Source organism: Leguminivora glycinivorella, chromosome 11 (genome assembly GCF_023078275.1).
Source record: "Leguminivora glycinivorella isolate SPB_JAAS2020 chromosome 11, LegGlyc_1.1, whole genome shotgun sequence".
NCBI lineage: Eukaryota > Metazoa > Arthropoda > Insecta > Lepidoptera > Tortricidae > Leguminivora > Leguminivora glycinivorella.
In genome coordinates, this window is record NC_062981.1 from 6,699,742 (window position 1) to 6,715,674 (window position 15,933).

Below are 15,933 nucleotides of genomic sequence, written 5' to 3' on the forward strand. Positions count from 1 at the left end.
ATCTTAAACTAGATAAAGATAAGCTTTTGGTATTGAATTTTTGCTCAAAACTATAGTTAACTCTAGTGTTGTTGTTAACTTTTATTGTCGTTTATTTCACTTTTTTACTTAGGCTATTACCCGCGTAGAGTTCGTGAATCGCGGTGAAACCTACACATGAACAATACAATAACTGTAGTTGAGTACCTAACTAATAGAATTGGTGATTCGTATTTGTTTCGAGTAATAAGATATCATTATCCATATTCGTATCTATACCAAGGACGATATACCTATACCGGGACTGACAAAACCCATACAAAAAAGTGTAGGTACCCCTGAAATCTTAGGGCCTTTTCGGGATAAAACTACAAATTACATATTTCTTTATTTTAATATAATTTTTTATATCACGTCAATAATACACATTTTGAAAAAAAATTTTTTTTTTTTTTTATTATAAATGGGCTTACTCTTGACCACAGACTAGCCAAAGGCAAAGACGTGGCCTACGATGGAGTGAGCTCGCCCAGAAGATGCCTGTTCACTCTTGATTTGAAGGTTGCCGGGTTATATGAGCTCGGAAATATAGCCGCCGGCAAGGAATTCCACTCCTTGGCAGTGCGCATAAGAAAAGAAGAAGCAAAGCGCTAAATTTAGCGCGAAGTGTATTTAGTAGGTAAGCATTATCAGTGTAGTTATGATAGTATTTAATAGGTGGCGCTAAAAATTGAGGTAAGTACGATTTTTAGTTTAGTATGAAGATTGTCATTCCTATATATAAATCATCCTTGTCCATACTTAGATATTTTACCGTTTCTTGTCCTTATTCAATCTAGATCACCTTGTTAGATCGTTCAGCACCTAGATATTTTATTCACACGCGTGTAGAAAATGCTTATTGATGTTATAGGCATAAAAGGGGATTACGTAATGATAGTGGTTTATTGCATTCACTCTTGTTCTTGTGACGCTTACGTCAGTGTAGCGATCGATTTTTATCCGCACTACAACAGTGCGACGTTTGCGGAAATAAGGGAAAATAAAAATAAATAGGTACCTAATAATAGACAGCAACTATGGATTGTGCGGTCTCCTAATACGTAAGGCACATCCATTGAAACCATTTAATCTTTGATAATATAATTGCAATGTCTGTAAACTGTTAGAACGTCGGTGTGGCGGAAGAAAGTGCCCTGCCCCTAAAGTGCAAATATCTAATAGGTATTCTAAATCATCGCTTCAAATATATGGACGTCGCTTATACACATGTAGAACGATACTAATTTACATAGCTATTCTACTGACCGTTTTAGTTTTAAATTTTGAAACGTTTAGATTTTTTAGACCCTACTAACTTCAAGTACAATTTTTTTAACAAGCTAATTTCGCATTTTCTCACAGCAAGTGAGCTGAAGAGAGGCTGATTCTGTTTTTCTACGTTGGTGTTTGGCTCTTCGTTGTTTTGACTTGCTATATGACAAACTGTTATGTATGCCTTCAAGTGAAGTCATACGACAAAATACTTATAGAGATACTGAAATAGTCGATATAGATATCAGTTAAGATTAAGACACCGCGAGGCCCGAGAGGCGCGGCGCGGTTCGTTGCCAATGCGAGCGGACTTTGGACCGCGTGTAGGAAAAGTATACGCCGTACGCACCTATATCAATACACATGACATGTATAGCATCTTACACTGCCAAGAAACAGAAAATACCTATTTTGAAGACTGCGTAAATCAGAATTGTATAGTTTTTGGGGTTTAAATGGTCGTTGAAGAGGATCTGAAGTATCAAAACATATAAGAGAGACCACGAGAGTATAAGTGAAAGGGGCCAGGTTGCTCACCTGAATGATATCATATCATATCATAATATATATAGCGGGGCAAGTCAAGACTACTCTCTACTCGTACGTGAAAAGGACAAGGAGTTGGACACATCAAATTATCTAATAAGATGATGATTTGAATGAACGTTACTTTATGTTATGAGGTTCATCGACACGGGAGAAGGATAATGGCATAATTTTCCAAAGTTAGAACACAGCACTAATTTGCAGCAGAAATAACTGCACATTGGCTAAATTGGATACGGCCGCCGTTGGCAAGGCCTTTTATGACATGTTGTTAAATATAGTGAACCAATTGCAATTAAAACGCTTGGCAGTCCAATAAACGGTTTATTTATATGAGACAGTGGGGGCGCGGTAGAGGCTGAAGAGAGTTACCTAAATATAGATAGTGATCTCATTCGACGGACAACGTTAAAAGAAACTGTGAGTTGCAACTTTATACAACCATACAGTGACAGTAATGTGTAATCTCAATTACGATTTTGATAATAGTATGTGTAATTATGTGAACACCATTAATATTATTAAAAATGAAAGGCCTATAACTTATGCTTAGATTTGGTGGTAAGGTAGGTACCTACTTGTGTACCTACACATGTAAGTAACAAAAGAAGATACTTAGTTGATTACAATGATTACCTACTTAGTAAAATGATATCATACAATTTAAATACATGTAGAAAACAAGTCGCTATTGCTACTACAAAGCTTTTCAAACAAAAGACCAAGGCATAGACTAGACGCATAGACAATTAGACATGGATTACATTATAATATAAACCACTGACGTCTGGTTCTGATGCACGCTGAGAAATCGTGATCTGGAAACAACGTATTGACAAGAAATCGTATCGAGGGTCAAAACATTTCCTGAGATGTGACCCTTTGTGTACTGATAATACACCCGTCGCTGCATCCGCTAAGATAACTAGGATTAACGTCATCGGTCTATTAAACTAATATTATTGTAATAAGAAAGTTAAAAACAATAATCAAGAATAAATATCGGTTGATGAAGTTGTTGGTCAAGACAGCGGTGGATACGTCTTCCCAAAAAGAAAATTAATTAATAACTATATGCTCATAAAAATAGATTACGCACTCCGGTAAAAGGATTATCTAATTATTTTTGTACTCAGTTAAGTAGGTACATTACCGATTACCTGCTGTATCTATGATGACATTGATGACAAAGGTAGGTAACTTATTATTTTTTTGTAATTATGTTTACGTTTTTTGTGGTCCTACGTGATTTCAACGGATAATTGATTGGATTTTGTACATAAATATTCATATTCAAATTTGGGGATGAGAATGATTAAATATATCCTTTATCGTCCTTTGATGTAATAAAACTAATATAATAGTTAACGAATAGATAGCAACCACAACCACCGGCCAACGCCCACTAATCATAAATACTAACCCATTCATTGTCTTTATGTAAACTATAAATTATCTCGCATGTTTGTATTAATTCAAGAGGACATACACACACAATAATAGCCAAACTTAAAAGAGTATTTCAGGTATAACTATGATGTAGTGGTGAATTAAAATTCCATCAAGAACTTGTGCTGTGACATGCTAATTGCAACTGTTCTTTATTTTATACAAGACTTACCTATAACATTTTAATTACAATGCTAAAACAGCATTTCAGCAGTAAGTAATCTATTTATTGCCTATGTAAATATATATACATACATCTCGTATCTAACATGGGACTCTTAAATAACTATTTCTACCTCTATCTAAGTACATGACAATATGATGTATTATAATCATAAGTTTGCTTTTGTTAAACATTTGATAATCAACGTGCCAACAACCGCAGATAAATTTACAGGGGGCAACGATAAAAATGAAAAACACATGCCGAAAACAAGTTCTAGCTAATCGGTTTTTTATCATATTTATATAAGAATGACAATTGTAAAACAGTGGTCTGTTACTTTATTATCCTGTCAAAACCTAGAAAATGGGAACATTGAGAACACAAAACTACGTTAACCATAAAGCATTTGTACCCCAGAATATAATCCCATATCACAGAATTATAAATTCATAACCAAGATTGACTTGATTATTTTAATTGAAAGTTCCAAACATCCAAAACCATTAGAACTATTATGCGTTTATTCTTTCCTCGATCTGTGTAAATTTAACCAATACAGTTATATTATAACTCTCTTTCCATGTTGTTTGTTATACATTGTTGTTATACACATAAAGATTATTGCAAACCAACATCATTTATACCATCAATCTTCCTTGTCGGCTTGTCAAGATTCACAATCTTATTTTTAATTAGGCAAAGTAGAATAACAAGTTTTGCTGTGTTTGCTGGTGGCAAGTGGCAAGTAGCAACGGGGGCGTGGCCCTACGTCATATGTGTCACAATGGCGCGATGCCCTCGCGCAGGTTTGTTTTTCGTTAACTTGTATTCTGAATACCAATTATTTGGAATCTCGAAGCTTTCAACGTGCGTAACTTGACTTTCTACTTTTTATAAGAAATTACATGTTGAGTAAATCGTGTATTACTTTCCAGTCATACGTACCTAAATAAAGAGAACTCAACTAGTCATACGTACCTAAATAAAGAGAACTCAACATATCGTGTAAATAAAATATACTTTATGTCCCCATTTACTACAGCAAGGCAAATAGGTAATATAACAAGTACTTGAACATAATCAAACGAAACAGGAAAATCGTTTGGTATGTGACACACCCACCGGTTAAACAAATTAAATAATCGGCTACGTCACAAACGGTATTGTTAACAGTTTGTAAGTTTCCGTTTATAATACAAATGAAACTATGAGAATATTAGTCTTTCAATTTAGTATAAACTTAAAAGGAACATAACCAAGTTTAAGTGAATAATTATAAAAGACGTCAGCATAAGAGAGGCAAACGGGCTTGGATTGAATATGTATGATGATTCGAGATAACTGTGAGGTCAAGATTGATGTAACGATGTTTTTACATTTCGTCACGCCCGAGCCAATGGACAGTCAGATTACCTACTCATGTCGGAAAGTGCCATTACTTTTGAAATCTTTGTTACTTATTGCACGTTGATGTCCTTTTACTAAACTTTTCTTCTTCTTCGAACATAGTGTGTGCGTATTGTATTGTATCGTCTTCGATCTTCGAGTTTGTACTATGTATTCAACAGCTTTGTTTTGGCTAATATCGAAGGCCGCAGAAGACCTACAAAGATATTTGTGTGGTAGGTACAATACAATGTCAATGTAACGACATTGTGTCCAATTGTCGCTATGAACGTTTAATAAAACAAAGCCAACAATACCGTTGAATTATTTTGGTACTCGCTGATCTGAATTAGTGGGCAAGAAGACAAGGGAATTGACCAAAGCTGAACATTGATGTCACCCTTGAGGTTTATGACGTCAAACCTTAATGTTATATCGAATTTATCTTAGCGGCTCTTAGGCTGGGGGCAAGGGTGTGTGAGGCTCACCGTTGCCGCTGTGGAGTGATGGTTGAGGAAGATGGGCACCACGGCCTTAGTTGCCAAAGGTGTGCTGGGCGGTTCCCGAGACATCACTCAATTAACGAGATCGTGCGTCGCGCGTTGGTATCTGCCAATGTGCCTTGCGTCTTGGAGCCACCGGGGTTGAGTCGCACAGACGGCAAAAGGCCTGACGGACTGACCTTGGTTCCGTGGCGAAGGGGGCGCTGTCTCGTGTGGGATGCAACTTGTGTCAGCACTTACGCTGCATCCCATTTGAGGCAGACTACAAGTTGTGCTGGCTCAGCGGCGGAGTCCGCGGCAAAGTCTAAGCACACAAAGTACTCCGCGTTGGAAACCGATTATGACTTTGTGCCGGTGGCAATTGAGACAGCGGGGCCTTGGGGTTCAGAGGCTCGCTCCTTTTTCGGGGAATTAGGGCGTCGTTTGCGGGAGAGGGGCTGTGATCCTCGTTCTGGGTCGTATCTGGTCCAACAGGTCTCCATTGCAGTTCAGCGGGGAAATGCGGCGGGTATAATGGGGACTTTTGAGCCAGGTACGATCCAGGGAGGGTTATTTTAGATTTAGGTGTATGTTGTGTTCCTTTTTTTTATATATATGTTAATAACCTACTTGACATGACATAGATACTATATTTGACGAAGCCTGTGCTGTGGATTTTTTTTGTACTTATTATTTACTTTATTTGCTTATTTATTCAATAAAACCTTAAAATATTTATCTTAAAGTTTTTATGGTCAATTAACATTCGATCGAACATTAGAAACGTTCCATGAGTGCAGGACTAGGTAAACAACAGATTGCACAAATAATCTACCATGTTTATACACATAACGTTATCGGAATGTCCAATTGTCCACTAATGCAGTTAATATGTACAAACAGTAAAAACCATTAGCCTAATCCAATGTCACGTTTACGCCTCGTGTTTAGCTAAAAGTACCTGGCTGAAATATAGGACTTGCAAAATTTCCCACAAGACGATGAGACAGTAGCTTTGGCTTCTTGCCATCGCGATGCAGAATCTAGGTAACTGGCAATACTCTCGATGCGACACCAGGGCAGTCTTGGATCGTTTGATCAGACTGAGTAAGTTAGCCTTAACCACGCTGCCAAAACAAACGCGCCAATTGTATCAAGGCAAAAAGTAATTCCGGTACGGATATTTTATTCTTGACTGATCTGGTTCCTTGTGGGTGCGATCAATATGAATAAATTATAAATCGAAATTTCCAAACCGAACATGGGAAATGTTGTATTGGTTGACTGCCAAGGGCTTGCAATAACGTGGAATCTATTTACAGTTGGACTTCGGTCGAAGCCAGCTGCGGAAATCGCTCGTTCCTAATTGACGGTGCCATAGAAATGGAGAGTCCATCGGTTAAGCCGGATAGATGAGCAAATTAAAGGACGTAATTGAAGTTTGAACTCAGCTCCTCAAAGATCGAACTAGCTTCCAAACATGATGTATGAAGTAATTTAGTCGTCGAGGACAGACTTCAAGGAAGTAGCACAACTCCGGAAGAGAGTGGTGTTTTTAAAACATACATATTTTGAAATTGAATAAATGTAAAGAGTTTACGCCTTAAATGTAAAATGTATATTTTAATTTATGGTATGATTGCTATTTTATTTTGTACCCAAGAAAATTCCATAATTCGATTGTAAACAACAACAACTCTTGCTTGTTTGATTATTTTCAGAAATTATGAGGGTATGATTGAAAAAAGTTAAATTCTAAAGTAAAGTCAAAACTAATTGAGCAGATTAACAATCCAAACAATTAGCAAGTGATTCTCATTTTCAAATTGACATCATAACCACTCATAACATAACTAAACAGTTAACATTGTTGAAGTACTAACCTAACCTAACACGACACCGGTCTCATTGTACCGTCAAAACCATGTAAATAACGCCTTTTCCTTCACCTACATTTTATGTAAACCAATTCGTGCTCGTCAAATTGCACACCGAAGGTGCCAGAACTGAAAGCGAGCTGGCTTAAGCCAGCCTTTTATTGATATGTTCGAAGTTAAGGTCATTGTTGAAAGCGTTCACTTTTGATGAAAAAAAAAACAAAAGTGGACTGACCTGTGGCAGTGGCCAAGGCTCCGAGGGCTTTCTCCTTGTCCTCCAGCATGGTGTGGGCGGTGCTCGCTCCGGGTGCCATGACTATTCTTCTCAACGAGGGTCTCCTGGTCAACGCGACGATGTGCTTAGCACGATGCTGCTGTTGCGGTCTACGTCGACGCGTGCGCACTTTGTGAAGGCCTGCTGGCGACTGTCCGCCAACTCCGCCGCTTATCACTGAGCGACCCTTATCAGCTCCACGGCAGTGATTGCCGGCCAACCAAACGATCGCTGAGTAGATTTTGTAGTATATAAGGAACAGAAACGTAGACCAATCGCCTCGGATGCTCAGTAGCGCCATCGATTGCGATCTGGAACAATATTTTGACAGCCATCAGTGACGTCAGCAGCGGGCGTGCTTTGTTTTGTAAACAATGCATGCGTTGTTAGCTATTTGCAAATAAATGTGTCGCATTGCATTAAACTTAAATAAACAATTGCAGTTGTACAAGCATGCATCAGCTAAGTACTATACTAAATTAGCGTAGATAGTCATTGTAAATGTAAGGTAAGTAGACACCTAAATTAAAATATTGTTATTAGTAGTTAGTATGTAGTTGATGATTTCTTTAACTGCCTACACTGCATGATTATGACTACACCTCACTGCTCTAACTAGGTAGGTATTACTTCTAAACTATCATCTAAAGCTTCTAATGGTAACTAACTCGACTCAGGGTCCCCCCACATCTAGCGTCTCGCGAACGTCGTCGCCTCTCCAACGCCCACGCGGCGTCGACGCCGCGCTCCCGCAGCATTATTTGTAGATTGGCATTAAGTGTCAATTCCGAGCCGTAAATCTATGTCAAAAGTGACACTTAACGCCATCTACAAGTATAATCGAAAGCTACAAGACATTTTTTTTGTGGCGCCATCTATGTGTGGTGGAGTGTAAGCGCGTTCGGAGGCGGTCGCATTTTAATGTATGGGATGGTATGATCTTGTTATATTTAATTTATGGTTTTACAATGTTTGCATAGAGTGTCCACCAGTTATAGAGTTATATGGTAGGCGTGTTCAGTGGATACATGCAGAACTCAACATCATAGTGTAATAATGGAAAAAATTGATTAGTTACAATTGTCCCCCAGTCGAGATTTGCCCCGCTGTACCTTAGGGATTTTTTTCATTTACATTACCTAACAGTAATAAGAAAATATTAAATGTTAAATGTGACCTACTGGAAACCGCGAGCTGTACCTATGCGAAATGTAGTTTAGTCAATTTAGTGTGATCTAGTAGTTTCTCGAGTCTAAGCATTAGAATTCGATTTTTAAAACCTAACTCGACCTACGTACTTGCTACGTACGTTGCTTAGTGTGCACTTACGCTTCTTATGCAATATCCGTAGTGTTTGTTAGGTTAAACCGCCTATATTACCTTGTATTGTATGTACCTACCTTACCTATCTATCTTGTATTAATTTATTATTATGAAATACATTTTAGGTCATATAGTACCTAAAATGTATCTCATAATAATAAATACAAGATAGATAGGCCGGAAATAAAATTGGATACCGTTTTATTAGGCAGGCGTCCGGTTTTTTATCCATAGCCCAGTATTTAGTCCATCACTTTCATCAAAATAGCCCAGTTCATTTTAGATTCCATTAACTCTAAAATACTTAGTCCTTATACCCTGGCGGGTGTTGCCTCTGCGTGTGTCCCATGATATGGGCAAGGGCAACATCCGCTCGGTGTACCCCTTACATGTCATTAAAGTGACGAAAGGGCCTCTACGCGTTGGCTTCGGCCCCGCGCACGCCTCCCAAATGTCCGAAATACCATTGTTCCGTGATGGGAAAGAAATACAAGATAGATAGATTTACTACTCGTCATCATAAAATCACAACCTTAAATTTTTGTCTAAATAAAACCCTGCGCAATTTTGGGTGCACGGCAGCGCCTCCGCCAAGACAAGACAAATCGCTCTGCTTAGGTTTTTTTTCAAAGAATGTCATCGTTAAATATACTAGTAACTTCTACACTTGATTTATGTAACTTAGTGACGCGTTCACTTGTAATATGCTAAAGAAAACGTTGAATTGTGCGTTCTTCCACCTAGTAGTTGGCAACATACTCGTACCAAGGTACTGACGGCACTGTCTGCATCACTAGAAAATTACGTACGAGTCATTCACTAACGTGTTGATTACTTATCCCTGAGAATAAAAGGACAAATTCTTGCATTTTTATTATGAATGGTCTCGCATATAACTTTATTGTACCATTTGTCCCTACCTACCTAATTATGACTCTGAGTTTTTTTATTAAGTATTATGTAGGTAGTTTTGATGGTTGCAATCTATCTTTAAAGATTCTACGCTTTCGCATTTAAGACGATACAGGAGGGGTCAATTCTCCTTACAAACGCTCTCGACTATTTCCTCCCTGGTTTTTGAAGATAGAGTACTTATATCTGTCTCGGACCGTTTCGATTTTTTTGATATTCTTATTTTTAGAGACGCTAGAGCCCATCAAAGATTTCCAAAAACGGCCTTACGGATAATTGCGCAAAAAAAGGTGTAGTATTCAAAATTGGTAACAATTAGCCAAAAAAACTAAACGGTGCGACAGATAATTTTATTGTTATTCAGTATCTCAAATTTCGTTACGATTGATTAAGTTTTGAAGGACTAACAGTCAAGAGCGGAACCTCGATTTTAAAGATTTTTTCGCAATATCTTTTAAATGAGCTTTTCTGTATATTTAACGAAAATTCCCAAATTGAAAGGGGGGCTCCTGTCCATTTTAGCAATTACGCTCCTGTAGCGTTTTAAAATTCTGAAACTGGAGACCTTTGCTAACTTTTGTTACTCCGCTCTATTTGAATAGTTCGTTGTTGTACCTATCCTTTGATATTGGACTTGCTTATTTTACTGATACAGCATAATATATGTAAAAATAAGTTACAAACATAAATAATTACCTATAGCAATTTAATCTAACTATAAATCTATATATAAGAGTTTAATTTATTTCAAGAGGTTATTTTCTTCAGTTCTGTTTTAACCCGGTTTCAAATGTGTTGAAGTTGAAAGAACGCGTTCCCTCATGCAGCATTTTCCAAGACACATTTTCCGCCGCGATTCTGGGAATGGAAATCTAGCATTCGATGTGTATGGCGCAAAACATCGCTGATCTATTGTTAGTGTCAGTGCGCGACGTTTTATATTTACCACTAGGAGAGACTGGAGGACAAATGAACGTTTGGAAACGAAAAAAAATTAGAAATTTAAATCTGGACTGAACAGACTGAATCCGGTTTGCATGTAAATGACTAAATAGTAATACCAGCAATAAAAAATGTGAAACATTTTATATGATACCTACATCGCGTTGAGATGAGTGAGATAATCCATTAAGTAGTTAATTTTAGTTAAGTACTTCATCATTTAATTACATTACCAAATAATTATTCATGTTAACTGTAATAAAGGTCATTAAACTGTATTGATTAAAGAATGTGTAGTGCTGGCTAAAGCCAGAGCACCTAATTTTTTAATTTGATTCACAACGTCAATCGTATAGTAATAGTGTGGTAATAGTATTGGCGTCATGGAGGAAATCCGATTATAAGATGCCTATTCATAGCTAGCGAATGTTTGGTTTTTGAATTTAATTAAGACTTAATGTTGTTTAACTTGTTTATCTTTGTGATTTATTTTGCATTTAGAACATTTATAGTAGGCAGTAGTGTACATAATGTGCGTTTTTGCATAATTAAAATAAAATAAATTATTTATGAACTGACTATAGAATTCCAAATTTCAGGTACATACAGTAGGTAAGGTAGGGACAGTAAGGGACTAACAATAACAACTTCACTCGTAGCTTGTAGATTTTAGGTGTGAATAATTAGTAGTCATAGGTCGAATTGATTTTGATATACACCGTGTTTTTTTTTGTTTTCCGTTAAATTCGACACGTCGTTAGGTTCATTACCCTGTATATCACTTTTAGTTAAATTCGCAAAAAAAATTCCACCCTTCCAGATATTAAGGCTGCTTTCGAGAAAAACGTCAAGATAATGTAAAATTGATAGTTTTAGTCGGTCAAATACTACACTTTCCGTTATCCAATAGATATATTTAATTCAAGTTTCAATTAGAGCATCTTATCATCTTGTCTTGATGCTTAATAAGACTGGATTTTGGAAAAGTAACTCAGTAAATTAATTATGATTTTTTTCTCTGATGCACGTTTAGGAAAACCCGCGTATAGCGCTGGATTAGTCGATCTTATTTGTAAAACTTGGACAATTTAGAATACTGAAACTGGTAAATTTATAATACGTATATCCTGTACTACAAACTTCTTAGACTACATTTTTATTATAAGATTTTTAAAAAGAGTAAACAAGGCTAAAACGAATTCAATTTTTTTCAGAAATTACCTAAAATTAAGTGACAATTTCTTTGAAAATCTACATCACATCGAAGTAAGTTTTGTACTTAATTAATCTGCAACGTTTACTTAAATTGCTGGTATGCCTTAGTGATTACAAATTGCTATAATTTATTTTTGGCAATTTTTTGAAAACGAGCCTTCACCGGTACAATTATTACCACTTTTGGACATTTTCTCATATTTTGTTAGACCAAGTAGAAAAAGTCCTATAATGTGATATATATTTGTAAACTACTCGCAAAGCCCTTTTAATTTGATACCACACACGGTATGATTAAGCGCTCGGTTGCGATTTCACTATTTTTCACATGAAAGCCCTCTTAAGATGTGGCCATGTAACGAGCTGCTCATTTCCAGTTAAAACCAGTTTGAAGGCAACTTTAAGCATTAGCTTTGCAAAGTTTTGCAACTGTGAAACTTGAAAAGTTAGATAAGCGTGAAATCGATTGGTAATTATAGATATGCACTTCCACATGTAATGATATCCTAGGTATATAACATATAACTCAATTGCCGTTTTAAGTGGTTGTAATAGTTGATAAAACGATTATTTCATTTCTTCCCTAAATTAAGCATATGAATGCTATCAGCTCATGACTTAGGAGGAATATACTGCCTTAGAAGAAAGAGGTCGAGAGATCGAGCCACGACAGAAATTCAAGACGTGTCCCTGATAAGTGCTTTAGTGTTGTCAGAGCAGTGGCACAGGGAGCAGGAGCAGGCATGTTACAAGACAAGGGTCAGAATCATAAAAGTTAGGTATAAAATCTAAGAATACTTGCTGCTGCTAAGAATAGGTAGGTACCTAGGTAACTGCAGACAGCTACCAAGGAATTTTATTGAAGATATTTAATTCAGCGTTACGTACCAGTACATTGTAATGTGTGAAGGCACCCAAGCACCGAGTGAAGCAGAGCATAAAGTAGCAAGGACGACGAGTTCAGAATATGAAAATTTTCTTTGTTCATGCTTGTTACGAGTAATAAATTAATGCCAAGTTTGCAATCGTTTAATCAGACCCTTTGTATAAGAGAGAATATTATATTGTGATGACCTGTTTCTTTATTTAACATGCTGCTGGTTTTGCATTCAAGACAATGATGAAGTACCTACGTATTTCTGTCCTCAGTCTCTCCTCTCCGTTTATTTAAAAAAAAATTACGAAGAGTGGATTGCAGTAGGTAAGTTTTATATGTATTTCTATTTTCATTTAAATGCCCTTTACAGTTGATTTTCTTAAATCCTCAAAAATTCTAGGTCTTCTCGTCTGCCCAATTCTGAGTAAAATGCATTGTTGTTTTACTAAAATTATTTGCATGTGAATAAAATGAGTGTAAGGAAGGGTAGTTTTATGTTTTGTGTTGATGTAAAAAGTCGTTTTCGTATTATCACTGTCAGCATGGCATTGAATAATTAATAAGTCGCACTGACGTACGGTTTGCTAATTAATTCTAGTTAGTTTATTAATTTATTGAGCATGCTTTAGAGAAAAAAAACCTACCTGTGAGAATTGTATTTATTGGAAATTACATAACAAGATTAGTAATGTTAGTGGTTTCTGTGACTGACTATAATCAGCATTTTGTGTAGGTACCAGGAACAATTTTTTTTCTGGGTGAGGAACTTGAAATAAATATTCTTAAGTAGAGAAAAGTTATCTCATCGTTTTCAAAAGTTTTATAATTTTAGAAGTTTAGGAAATTCATCATCGTTCAGGTTAAAATAAATAAACCACTTGCAAATACTCATAAATTTTGGAAGTGCCTAAAAAAAGAGGAATATAGGTACCTAATAGTTAGCAAAATGTGAATAAATAAGGCGCAATATAAACAGACATGACTTGTATTTTTTTACTTTTTCTGATAGTAAAAGGTAATTATGATAACATCATTAAGACTAACTATCTACTTCTAACTACTGTTTTACATGCCAAACTTGCTTGAGTATGATTCGAGTACCTACATTACAAACGCTAGTATTATTCATACTTAAAGAAACAGAAGGGATACATTTTTGTAAGCAAAAAAGGCAATATAATAAAGCTACATGCAGTCGCAAGCAGGGTTAAGCAATAAACTCGAGTTTAATCTTACCTGGCCGCAAAAACTAAATCCTTCCTTCGCAGTAGTGATCGGAAGATGTATGCCGTATGAAATGCACCAAATCGTGGCGCATAGCAGTGCGCCCGTGTATGGCAATAAACGTTTCAATACACATTCGAGACAAGTCCCAGTAAACGTCCAAAGTCAACTTCTTAACCAAAATTTTCCCCCAACATCTCACAGGGGATATAACACAAAAATTATACAGTTTTGCTGTCCAATACGCCGCGGATTGCAAATATACCACGAAAAACTGTCAATTCACTTATTTACTTTACACCGGAGCGTATTTTACGCATTGTAACAACTAGGACAGCACGATGTGGTTAGATTTCTAGTATTTTGTCAACGTGTTATTGTTTACGCGGTGCGTCCGGCGCGGATTCGTTTCGCACTGTACAGCGGTGTTGCGGTGCAGGGGCAACGAAAGCGAAGCGAGATAACGAAGTGGGCCGTCGCCGTCGGGGACGGGTCGCATTGACATCGATTCTACTTCGGGCGCGCTCGGTCCGCCACTGGTGGGAGCTAGGAGCTTCGGACTTGGCGCGATTTTTTAAATGTTATTTATTCGCATTCATGGCATCTCAAATTTTGTGACAAATAAGAGAGTTGCAAAAATGACACTTTACGAATACCTGCACTTATCACTTTCTTGTTTAATAGCAGTTTTATTTTTGTCATATATTAAAATGACATCCACGGCATCCACCACAATTTTTCAAAACTATATTAATAGTATTTTATGCAACAGGCGTTTAAAGGAGGTCAAAAAAGACGAGTGGCGTGGGTAACAATTTGAGGCAAAGCCGAAAATTGTTATTAAGACGCCACAAGTATTTTTTGACCCAGTTAAACACCGTTGCATTTATACAATACTTTTTCTACGAGCATGCACTTAGTTTTTAATAGTTTTCTTGAATAACTTTCGTGAAATTCATATTGTTTCCTGTATTTTGACGCAAAGGTTTGCACTGTCAACTCAGCTGCCCAAAGCCATCCCGCGCATGCGCGCAGTATCGTTATAACAATGCGTTGCCATGGTTACAGAGCCAAACAATGCGTTTTCAGTTTTTTCGATACTGCGCGCATGCGCGGAAAGCCGCTTTTTCACCACACCAACTGATAAAGGCTTTCTTTGCTATTCGAAAGCAGATAGCAAAAGTGCATTTTATCCACAAGAGTGCAAAGTAATTTCATAAAAATTTTAACTTGATGTCTAAGGCTGGGTGTTGGAATTCACGTATAAATGTGCTTGTGCATAGGAAAAGGTCCCACTTTGTCGATATGGACTTACGACTAGTTCCTAATACTACAGAACATAAGCTATCTTTTGTTGAAAAAATCATGTCTCTAGGTGCTATAATTTTTTTTTTGTAATTCTTCAAGTTTGCAAAAGCGTAAAACCGACAATTGAGAAAACGTTGGTTAAAGTATGGGATGGTAAATAAAAAACACACTTGTAGTGTGAAGTTATGGAGTGGTGGGTATCAAATAAATCGTCATACTTTAGGGATTACGAATAAGTCTAAATAATGTACGTAATCATAGTAGTTTTAATGTTACGGAGACTTAAACTTAAAAACAAAACTAAAATATGGCAACGTGAATATGTCTATTTTTTCCAAATTTATAGGACAACATGCAGTTTTATCATTAAAATTGTATTTATAAATGTATTCATTATGATAAAAAAAGTAGAAATAATTCTATGGATGCCCTTAAGTTAGTCATTATACTAAAAAAGTTAATAAAGATATATTTGAAAATTATAATATTAAAAAAATACAAATTACCTATGTATATCAATTTAAAACATATGATTACTTAAAAACACACTGATCAAGCATAAAAAGTATGAAAACATCAAATATTAAGTACTTTTTTATGCAAATAAAGTTTAGTGATTTTCTGTAGGGAGCGTCCCACTTTGTCGGTTTACTAAACTT

The 15,933-nt window shown here is 36.4% G+C and overlaps 1 protein-coding gene across 1 annotated transcript in view; it reads right to left on the reverse strand.

Annotated features, from left to right (window-relative positions):
- LOC125231319 (6-phosphofructo-2-kinase/fructose-2,6-bisphosphatase-like) overlaps positions 1–14,426 on the reverse strand; it is a 36,536-nt gene extending 22,110 nt beyond the window's left edge. Inside the window, exons 1-2 of the mRNA XM_048136760.1 lie at positions 13,979–14,426; positions 7,435–7,784 (exon numbers count right to left, since the gene is read on the reverse strand). Coding sequence (XP_047992717.1) covers positions 7,435–7,774 — 340 coding nt within the window. The 5' untranslated portion in view covers positions 7,775–7,784; positions 13,979–14,426. The remainder of the gene's footprint in view (positions 1–7,434; positions 7,785–13,978) is intronic.
- Between the last annotated feature and the right edge of the window lie 1,507 nt (positions 14,427–15,933).